General features: G+C 41.1%; 1 protein-coding gene across 1 annotated transcript in view; it reads right to left on the reverse strand.

Moving 5' to 3' along the window:
* Positions 1-12,149, reverse strand: part of myo3b (myosin IIIB) — a 316,747-nt gene that overhangs the window by 247,049 nt on the left and 57,549 nt on the right. Inside the window, exon 7 of the mRNA XM_052029302.1 lies at positions 1,062-1,127. Coding sequence (XP_051885262.1) covers positions 1,062-1,127 — 66 coding nt within the window. The remainder of the gene's footprint in view (positions 1-1,061; positions 1,128-12,149) is intronic.

Genomic DNA, 12,149 nt, shown 5'->3' on the forward strand with positions numbered 1-12,149 from the left:
ACAAGAGGGCATGGCTTCAAGGGAGATGTCAGAGGGAGGTTTTTCACCCAGAGAGTGGTTGGTGCATGGAATGCACTGCCTGGGGTGGTGGTGGAGGCTGATACATTGGTCAAGTTCAAGAGATTGTTAGATAAGCATATGGAGGAATTTAAAATAGAGGGATATGTGGGAGGAAGGGGTTAGGTAGTCTTAGATGTGGTTGGAAGGTCAGCACAACATGGTGGGCCGAAGGGCCTGTATTGTGCTGCATTGTTCTATGGTTCTATGGACTGTGTGGGTTTCCTCTGTTTGCTCTAGTTTCCTCCCACATCCCTAACCTGTGCAGATTTGATAGGTTAATTGGCCACTTTGATTTCTCCCTCGCATGTAGATGACTGGTAGAATCTGGAGGAGTTGATGAGAAAATGGCGAGAATAAATGGGATTGGCACAGGATTAGTGTAAAGTGGGTCTTTGATGGTTGACATGATCTTGTTGAGTTGAAGTGCCAATTTCTGTGAAGTGCTATAACGCTAAGAAGGACAACAGCAGCAGATGCATGAGTATTGTAGCTGCAAGTTCCCCTCCAAATCACACACCACCCTGACTTATAAATATATAACCATTCTGTCTTTGTCACCAAATATCCAATAATACCTACCTTGGAAATACCTTCACCAGGAGGACTGCAACAGTTCCAGAAGGACTGCAGATGGTTTTAAAAAGTCAATTCATCAAAAACGGAAGGGCAATGACGAATGGGCAATAAATACTGGTCCTGACAGTAATGCCCAATTCAAGTACATGAATAAAAATTATATTACATAAATAATGCTTTCAGTAATATAGAAGTCATTTTGCTAAGACTAAACTCAGGAAATAAAAAAAAATCCTGGATAAAAATGCATTATACATTATAAAATATTTCACTGATTTAGAGATAGCGATGTTTAATTTTAAATTTTAATGATGATGTAAACTAGACAAAGTCAGTTTGGCTGTCACGTTTTATCACAAATCAATACTGCAAACTAATTTGAACCCTGGGCTGGATAAAATAAATTTAGAGGAAGCAGTACATACTGTGAAATGAAGTTGTTGAATCCTTTACACCATTTTCCTGGGTGCAACAAAGTTGGTGGTGGGTTTCTGAAAGATACAAAAAAAATCAGAGGGCAACTTAAGAAGTTGTTTTGTAAGGTTAGATTCATTCCATTGTTTGCATTTAGCTGGTCATCTTGTTTGAGTTACAGTTTGCTAAATGTGCAATCTGAATCTGAAATGAAAACAAAATGAAAATAAAAATGCTGAAGGAAATAAATATACAATTTTCCTTCAGGAGAAATGTAGTATTTGATGATTTTCGGAAATTCAACATATTTTCTATTGTTTTACTGCTGTCCATGTATATGCATTAATATGCATCTTGGTTACGATGTCAATAATGTGAAACTATAATCAATGAAGCTAATCAAATTATCAAATACATTTCAATGCAACTTGACTAAGCCAAAAAATAATTATTGAAAATCAGCATAAATGAATATTGCTGCAATATTTCAAATAACACGCACACTTTTCTCACCCCATGTTCAAAGACATTGATAAATAGCTTAACTCAGACAGAAATGAAAGTAATAAGTATGGCTGCCCATAAGCTGTAAGTTATGAGAGGACTAAAGAACTGAACTTATTTTCAATGCAGTGAAAAAAAGGCAAAAGATCATTGCCTAGATTTTAAAAGTCTCAGCCATGAATAATAGAGATGCAAATCAGGAACTTTAAACTATGTTCAAATGGTGAATAAATGCAAAATATACTCCAAAATGAGAGTAGAATAATCTGTCATAAATGCAAAGTAAGCTACTATTACATGATTAATTCCTTTAATAGTGATCTAGATAAAAATCTTGTGAAGAATGATAATGGCAATTGTCATGATAAGTGACTAATAAAATACTCTGAATCGTGATGAATTTTTATCCTTCTGGCCCCATGGAAATGTCAGATGTGGAACAAAGTGGTAAGGGTCAAATAATATAAATTGTAGTTTCAGAGTAACATCACAGAGTATCATTAAACAACTGTCTCAGGGGATCAGACAGATATTTCACAAACTATCATTTTACCTGTGATTCTTCAGCATTTAAAAGATTATGGTTTTTTTTGTTCCTGCATCTGGATAAAATGAATTGCCTAGGGAACAGCAGTAAAGAAGCCTGCCGAGTTTTCTTATTGTTAATTTAAATGGAAGGAAATCTGGGAAAATTGACTTATGGACAAATAATCCTTCTCCATCCTATTCTTCATGTGCAGTGACCAAACAGTCCAATATATCTAGGCATGGTTGAATCAATTGTAGAGTACATTGCAAAAGGTTTAGTAACAGGAGAAAGCTTGATGGTTCTTCATCTCAGGAGATACAGGCATTTGGTTTTGGTATTGGCTTATTATGGTATTGGTTTTTCACAGGTACAGTGAAAAACTTGTCTTGCATAAGGATCGTACAGGTCAATTCATTACACAGTGCAGTTACATTGGGTTAGTACAGAGTGCATTGAGGTAGTACAGGTAAAAACAATAACAGTATAGAGTAAAGTGTCACAGCTACAGAGAAAGTGCAGTGCAATAAGGTGCAAGGTCACAACAAGGTAGATCGTGAGGTCAGAGTCCATATCATTGTATAAGGGAACTGTTCAATAGTCTTATCACAGTGGGGTAGAAGCTGTCCTTAAGTCTGGTGGTACATGCCATCAGGCTCCTCTATCTTCTACCCGATGGAAGAGGAGAGAAGAGAGAATATTCTGGGTGGGTGGGGTCTTTGATTATGCTGGCTGCTTCACCAAGACAGCGAGGGGTAAAGACAGAGTCCAAGGAGGGGAGGCTGGTGTCGGTGATGCGCTGGGCTGTGTCCACAACTCTCTGCAGTTTCTTGCGGTCCTGGGCAGAGCAGTTGCTGTACCAAGCCATGATACATCCAGAAAGGATGCTTTCTATGTTGCATCGATAAAAGTCGGTGAGAGTCAAAGGGGACAAACCAAATTTCTTTAGCCTCCTGAGGAAGTAGAGGCGCTGGTGAGCTTTCTTGGCCATGGCATCTACGTGATTTGACCAGGACAGGCTATTGGTGATGTTCACTCCTAGGAACTTGAAGCTCTCAACCCTCTCGACCTCAGCACCATTGATGTAGACAGGTGCATGTACACTGCCCTCTTTCCTGAAGTCAATGACCAGCTCTTTTGTTTTGTTGACATTGAGGGAAAGGTTGTTGTCATGACACCATTCCACTGTACTTCGACTCATCGATGCCTATTCCCAATCAAACATCGACTTTCCTTTTGCCTCCGCAGATGCTGCTCAACTCACAAGTTTTTCCAGCCGTTTGCTTTTTGCTGCAAAATTATGAGGTATAGATAGTCAGAGCCTTTTTCCACAGGGTGGGAATGTCAAATACTAGAGACCATAGCTTCCAGGTGAAGGGGGAAAATTTAAAGGAGATTAGCAAGGCAAGTTTTTCTATTCAGATTTGTAGGTGCCTGGAATGCACTGCCAGATGAGGTAGTGGAAGCAGATATGATAGGAGGCATTTAGAAAGACATATAAACAGGCAGGGAAAAGAGGGATACAGACCATGTGCGAGAAGATGGGATTAGTTTAGACTGACATCATGGTCAACACAGACATGATGGGCCAAAGGGCCTTTCCAGTGATGTAAAATGTAAAAGGGCAGAACATCCCTCCAACAGACTGCATTCAGTGAAGATAGGCAGCAATACCTCCGGCTCAATTATTCTCAACACGGGTGCCCCTACAAGGCTGTGTGGCAAGACTCTGCTCTAACTCCATCTACAAGTTTGCAGATGATGCCACTGTTGTAGGCCGTATCTCAAACAGCGATGAGTCGGAGTACAGGAAGGAGATAGAGAGCTTAGTGGAATGGTGTCATGACAACAACCTTTCCCTCAATGTCAACAAAACAAAAGAGCTGGTCATTGACTTCAGGAAAGGGGGCAGTGTACATGCACCTGTCTACATCAATGGTGCTGAGGTCGAGAGGGTTGAGAGCTTCAAGTTCCTAGGAGTGAACATCACCAACAGCCTGTCCTGGTCAAATCATGTAGATGCCATGGCCAAGAAAGCTCACCAGCACCTCTACTTCCTCAGGAGGCTAAAGAAATTTGGTTTGTCCCCTTTGACTCTCACCAACTTTTATCGATGCACCATAGAAAGCATCCTATCTGGATGCATCATGGCTTGGTACAGCAACTGCTCTGCCCAGGACCGCAAGAACTACAGAGAGTACATCACAGACACCAGCCTCCCCTCCTTGGACTCTGTCTTTACCCCTCGCTGTCTTGGTGAAGCAGCCAGCATAATCAAAGACACTACCCACCTGGATCATTCTCTCTTCTCTCCTCTTCCATCAGGTAGAAGATACAGGAGCCTGAGGCTCTTGTACCACCAGACTTGAGGACAGCTTCTACCCTACTGTGATAAGACTATTGAACCGTTCCCTTATACGATGAGATGGACTATGACCTCATGATCTACCTTGTTGTGACCTTGCACCTTATTGCACTGCACTTTCTCTGTAGCTGTGACACTTTGTACTGTTATTGTTTTTTACCTGTACTACCTCAATGCACTCTGTACTAACCCAATGTAACTGCACTGTGTAATGAATTGACCTGTACGACCAGTATGCAAGACAAGTTTTTCACTGTATCTCGGTACAAGTGACAACAATAAACCAATACCATTACCGTTAATGGCGGCAGATGAAATGCCAACCAAGCAGGCTGTTCTGGATAATGTCAAACTTAGAGCAACGTTGGAGCTGTATTCACCCAGATAAGTAAGTAGTCTATTGTGCATGATAAGCGGTGCTTCATCGTACAGTTGATCATTGCAATCCTCCTTTTTCTCTAGTTCTATTACTTTACTGGTGATTTCAGTGTATACGGATGGGTGCTAATTGGACAGAATAGGTTGTCCTGCATGTTGGGTACTTGGGTAATTTTACACTAGGGTAGCTACCAGTGTTGCAGCTGTAGTGAAACAGCATGGCCAGAGGTACAACTAGTTACAGAATACACATTCATGACTAGAGAAAAAGGAGGATTACAATTCAGAATCCCAAAATGATTTATACCAAATGGAATACTTTTTTGTAGAATTATCATTGTTATGATATCACTTAAGTGAATTAAAAAGGCTAAAATTTGGCTTTTGAAATCATGAGATCTTCAGGAAGAGACAAAGATGGTTCAACCACAAGGCTATTACCATGGCACTCAACATGGAAATGTACTGAACACTGATGAGAACTGACTATGGTGGCCAAGACCTGTCAGTGTTACGAAGTCACTTGTGATGACAGATGTTATAATCTAGATGGGGGAACTACAATATTCTCATCCAAGCAGTTTACAGTCCAGTCCACCAACTTTTAAAGGGAAATTGCGAATAGGCATTGAACGTACCTAAGAAAAATAAGGCAACTTGCCTTAATGACTACCACCCAGTGGCTCTGACATCCAGCATCATGAAGTGCTTTGAGAGGCTGGTCATGGCACGCATTAACTCCAGCCTCCCAAACAACCTTAACCCACTGCAATTCGCCTACAGCCAAAAGAGGTCACCATCTCTGTGGCTCTGCACTCATCTCTGGAGCTTCTGGACTGTAAAGACACCTATGTTAGACTACTGTTTATTGACCACAGCTCTGCCTTCAAAACTATGACTTCAAGCAAACTCATCACCAAACTCTGAGATATGGGACTCAACACCTCCCTTTGCAACTGGATTCTTGATTTCCAGATCAACAGACCACAATCAGTGAGGATAGGCAGCAACACCTCCAGCACAATCATTCTCAACACTGGTGCCCCACAAGGCTGCATCCTCAGACCTCTACTCTACTCCCTATACACTCATGACTGCATGGCCAGATTCTGCTCTAACTCCATCTACAAGTTTGCAGATGATAATGCTGTAGTGGGCCGTATCTCAAATAATGACGAGTCCGAGTACATGAAGGAGATAGAGAGCTTTGTAACATGGTGTCATGACAAGTCAGCAAAACAAAAGAGCTGGTCATCGACTTCAGGAAGGGGGGCAGTGCACATGCTCCTGTCTACACTGATGGTGCTGAGGTCGAGAGGGTTGAAAGCTTCAAGTTCAGAGGAGTGAACATCACCAATTGCCTGTCCTGGTCCAATCACATAGATGCCATGGCCAAGAACGCTCACCAGTGCTTTTACTTCCTCAGGAGGCTAAAGAAATTTGGCATGTCCCCTGTGACACTCACCAACCTTTAATCTATGCACCACAGCTTGGTGTGGCAACTGCTCTGCCCGTGGCTGCAAAAAACTGCAGAGATTTGTGGACACAGCTCAGCACATCACAGAAACCAGCCTCTCCTCCATGGATTCTATCTATACTTCTTGCTGCCTCGGTAAAGCAGCCAGCATAATCAATAAGCCCAACCACCCAGGACATTTTCTGTTCTCTCCTCTCCCATCAGGCAGAAGATACAAAAGCCTGAAAGCATGTACCACCAGGCTCAAGGACAGCTTCTATCCCACTGTTATAAGACCACTGAATGGTCCCCTAGTACGATAAGATGGACTCTTGTCCTCAGAATCTACCTTGTTATGACCTTGTACCTTATTAAATACCTGCACTGCACTTTCTCTATAGCTTGTCACACTTTATTCTGCATTCTGTATTGTTTACCTTATACTACCTCAATGCACTGTATAACGAATCAATCTGTATGAAACGTATGCAAGACAAGTTTTTTTTCCCCCCACTGTGCCTCGGTACAAGAGACAAAAATAAACCAATTCCAATGTTTCATCCAAATTGTGTTCAACATGGAGGATTACTGAGTGACCAATTGAGGGAGGATGGTAAGTGTGAGTTAGCAAGAGGCTTCCTTGTTTGGTCAGATTTGATGAGGTCAAGAGTCAATGCTGAGGACATCTATGATAATTTCCTCCTGTCCATATATGATTGTAGTAATTGTAATGCAATCTCTTATGGATCATCCAGCAGGTGAGGACCTTAATGAACCAGTCTGGAATGGTGATTCTATGGGTATGATTATGACAAGTTGTTGCTTGTTTATTCTGTAGGTCAACTCTACTAATTTGAAAACACATTCAGATGTTCATGAGAAGGACCACACAGGTTCATAAGGGTGATTTTCATGTTCCAATCCATTACTTTAATTCATGCCATAATGTTCTTTTTTTATTATTATTATATTCTCTGGTTGCAATTTGGAACAACTGAGTAGTTTGCTCAGCCATTTCACAGGGCGAGTCTAGATTCACATACATGTTTGACCTGTTAAAGCCGCAGATTTTCTTGCCTCAAGGTCATTACCGAAAAAGATAATCTACTGGTTCCACAGTCATCGTTAAAAATATTAGCTTTTTCATTTCCAATTAATGAGCTGAATTTAAATTTCTCATCTATTGTGGGATTTGAATTCACATCTTTGGATCTTTAGTCCGAACTATGTACGACTGCTCCCTCATGACCAAATGTGTTTTCACACTTCTGTGCTCAATTTATCTATTACAGCTGAATTATTAAACCACAATTTAAACCCCATTATGATTTTATTTGGTCATCAATATAAAGGAGAAAACAATAGATATTGAACTGTTAAATATTTAAACAGTATTCCAGTTGTTTATGGTTTTACCTCAAATTATTGATCTCCAATCTGTGACACCCTAGACTTTGCTTGCCAGCATTGTTTCCAACACCAAGCCTTTGGAATCCTAATGTGGCCAGTACTCTCTAATTTCATGCAAGAAAAAAGTTGCACTCAGCACGTCAAGAAAAGTCAGGGTTTTCAATGTCATGATATTAAGTAGCTAATGTGGGAAGAATCCAAACATTTTGTTACATTAATTGTTCACATTGACAACCTTTCATATGTTTTATATACACTGCCAGTGTCCAAGCAAGAATTCATAAAATCCTATTTAGAAAATAAATTTAAGTTTTCAAAAAATACTTGGACCTTTATTTCACACATGTTGAAAGGATAAATTTGGGAACAGTTAAAAACAACAGGAATTAGAACTATAAACCTCCTGACAATTTTTATCAATTCATATGGCTTTTGCAAACTCTAAGTTTGTTTAACCTGCTGCTTGATTGGTTTATTTTTACATTGCTATTGTGCACTCACTGGACCCCAAAATCTATTTAATGTATGCAAGCTGCAAAAATGTTAACATCCTCCATAGTAACAGTTGTTAAAGTGAATGGCAGCTTTTAAGTGAGACGGTCTGATTTCTTACTTCTACATTAATGTTAACGAAGGAGAATGTGGAAGCAGCAGTTCCATATTATGCATAAGTATTATACGTAAACCATCATCTGGAAAAATACAGATTAATCAAGAAAGCACAAAAATGTGTTTGAGACTGGTAACTTCCCAATTTATGTAAAAGCAAAAATTTAGATTCACCTAAAAGCTGAAAATTAACAAATCACGCTTAAAGTGGAAACAATGAAAAATGTCACTTAAGGTGATAATATATCACAAGGCACATTTAGGAGTAGACAGAAGGGGAGAGAGAGTAAAAGTAGATACCATCAGTCACTCAAAACCAGAAGCAGCAGCAACAACCTGAAGTCACAGTACAACCTGGAGAGGAGCAGTTGGTAAAGCAGAATGAAGCAAAAGAGGAAAGTAGTGGAAGATTCTTAACTGAGTGCTAATAGTCAATAGGAATGGGCAATAATATTCAATATGGAAGTGAAGAGCAACAATATCTAAAAAAGAATACAAATAGGTTTGACGATTAAATGAAACTGCACCAACACCAGGAACTCAAGCCCTTCTCTGCTGCAAAGTCACCAGCTGTGGACCCCCTGGTTCTTAGCACATCATGAAGGCTGCCAACATAAGAGATCCTGGAATCAATGAGAAAGGAACCCAGAATTACAATGAACTTCAAAGCTCAGCAAAAAAAAAATGAGCAGAACATACTTCCTGCTTCATGTGTCCAGAATTAGGCACCTTATCTCCTGAAAGTAAATAAAGGAGAGGTGCAGAACATTCAGCCAATCCTAGAAAATGTGCCTCATTTAGATTCTGAATTGTACATAGCAAAAATCATTAGAAATGCAAGAGACTGCAGATGCTGAAATCTGAAGCAACAAACAATCTGCTGGAGGAACTCAGCTGGTTGAGCTTTCCTTACTTATCAGATTCCAGCACTGGTAGCATTTATGTTCCTGCTTATCACCCTCCAGCTCTGCCAGCCTTACCTGATCAGGCTTGTATGTTACTCCAGACCCATCACATGTGGTTGCCTCTTAAAATCACTCTGAAATTTTTTTTTAATTTTTTAAATTTTTAAGTTTTATTTGTAGCGTGGTAACAGGCCCTTCCAGCCCAACGAGTCCGCACCGCCCATTTTAAACCCCCAAATTAACCTACCAGTATGTCTTTAGAATGTGGGAGGAAACCGGAGCACCCGGAGGAAACCCACACAGACACGGGAGAACGCACAAACTCCTTACAGACAGCGACGGGAATGGCTGAGTAAACCACTCAGTTCTGTTAGTAGTTGGGCAATAAGTGCTAGCCTTGTCAGGAATGTTCAGATCCCAAAACTGGATTTAAAAATTGAAAAAGTGGACAATCTCTCATTTTTAAAATGGGAATGCAACAAGGAACTACATAACTAGCCAAAAGGAATTATAAAAATCAAGCTAGCCATAAATATGTGAACATTACTTCCGCCAAGTCTGTAAATGTTATACAATCATAGAGCAATACAGCACAGATACAGGCCCTTCGGCCCAATGAGTCCATGGCGACCACGATGCCCACTCAGCTAGTCCCAATTTCCTGTGTTTGGCCCATATCCCTCTAAGCCCTGTCCCTCCATGTACCTGTCCAAGTGCTCCTTCAGTAATACTATTGCACCTGCCTCAACCACTTCCTCTGGTGGTATATTCCATATACTCACCACCCTCTGCATGAAAATGTTGCCCCTCAGGTCCTTTTTAACTCTTTCCCCTCTCACCCTGAATCTATGCTTTGGATTCTACCCTGCCCTGGGGAAAAGACTGTTATCGTCCACCTTAACTATGCTTCTCATAATTTTAAAGATTTCCATAAGGTCGCCTCTCATTCTCCTACGTTCCAAGGAATAAAGACCTAACCTGGCCAAGTTCTCCCTATAACTCAGGCCCTATCGTCCTGGCAACATCCTTGTAAATCTTTTCTGCACTCTTTCCAGTTTAACCACGTCTTTCCTGTAATAGGGTGACCAAAACTATACATAGTACCCCAAATGTGGCCTCACCAACGACTTGTACAACTGCAAAATAATGTCCCAACTCCTATACTCAATGCCTTGACTGATGAAGGCCGGCATGCCAAACATGTCTACCTGTGACACTGCTTTTAGGGAACTATGCACTTACACTCCTAGGTCCCTCTGTTCTATTACACTCCCTGGTGCTCTATCATTCATAGTATAAGTCCTATGCTGGCTTGACTTCCCAAAAGACCCAACCTTCCAGACCAGCCTACCATGCGGGAGCTTGCTAAGAGCCTTGCTGAAGTCCAAAGAGACAACATCCACTTTCCTACCCTCTTCTACCCTTTTGGTTACCTTTTCAAAAAAACTCAGATTTGTCAAGCATAACTTTTCACACACAAAGCCATGCTGACTCCTCCTAATCAGGATCTACAAATGCTGGTAGATCCTGTCCCTCAGAATTCCCTCCAGTAATTTCCCCACCACTGATGTCAGGCTGACTGGCCTGTAATTCCCTGGCTTGTCTTTGCTACCCTTCTTAAACAATGGAATAACATTAGCCAACTTCCAGTCTTTGGGAACTTCACCAATGGCTAACAATGAAGCAAATACCTCTGCAAGGGCCTCCACAATTTCTTCTCTAGCCCCTCACAAAGTCCAAGGATGCACTCAGTCAGGCCCTGGGGATTTATCCACCTTAATTGCTCTAAGGCTGTAAACACCTCCTCCCTGGTAATATGAATTTCCTCCAAAACATCTCCACTAGTTTCCCTTATCTCTTGAGCAACCATGATTTTCTCCTCAGTAGACAGAGGAGAAATATTCATTAAAAATCCCACCCATCTCCTGCAGCTCGAGACATAGGCAGCCCTGCTGATCTCTAAAGGGACCTACTCTCTCCCTAGTCACCCTTTTATTCTTTATCTAGCTACAGAACCTCTTGGGATTTTCCTTAACCTTACCTGCCAGATCCACCTCATACCCTCTCTTTACCCTCCTGATTTCCCTCTTAAAAGTATTCTTTACCTTTTTATAGTCATCAAGGATCTCTGACCTCCTAAACCCAATATTTGCTTTCTTCTTTTTCTTGACCAGAGCCTCAATATCCCTCATCAGCCAAAGTTCCCTAAACTTTCCAGATTTACCCTTCACCCTAACATAGAGTCAGAGTACTACAGTACAGGAGACCCTTCAACCAATCTAGTCCATGCTGACCTGATCTTCTGCCTAGTCCCATCTTCCAGCACCATATCCCTCCAAACCCCTCCCATCCATGTACCTATCCAAACCTCTCTTAAATATTACAGTTGAACCTGCAGCCACCACTTCCAATTGCAGCTCATTCCACAGTCGCACCACCCTCTGAGTGAAGAAGTTTCCCCTCAGAGGGTGAAATATTTCCCCTTAAATATTTCACCTTTCACCCTAAACCTACGTCCTTTAGTTCTGGTCTCACCCAAACTTAGGGGAAAAAGCCTGTTTGCATTCACCCTATCTATACCCCTCATAATTTTGTATACCTCATAATTTTGTATACCTTTATAAGATCTCCCTTCATTCTCCTGTGCTCCAGGGAATGAAGTCCTAACCTATTCAGCCTTTCCCTATACCTGAGGTCCTCAAGTCCCAGCAACATCTTGTAAATTTTCTCTGCACTCTTTCAAGCTTATTGATATCATTCCTGTAGGTAGGTGACCAGAACTGCACACAATACTCCAAATTCAGCCTCACCAATGTCTTGTACAAGTTCAATATAACACCTCAACTCCTGTACTCAATGCCCTGATTTATGAAGGCCAAAGTGCCAAAAGCTCTCTTCACAACCCAATCTACCTGTGACACCACTTTCAAGGAACCATGGATCTGT

Source organism: Pristis pectinata, chromosome 1, assembly GCF_009764475.1.
Source record: "Pristis pectinata isolate sPriPec2 chromosome 1, sPriPec2.1.pri, whole genome shotgun sequence".
In the NCBI taxonomy this organism is placed as follows: Eukaryota; Metazoa; Chordata; class Chondrichthyes; order Rhinopristiformes; family Pristidae; genus Pristis; species Pristis pectinata.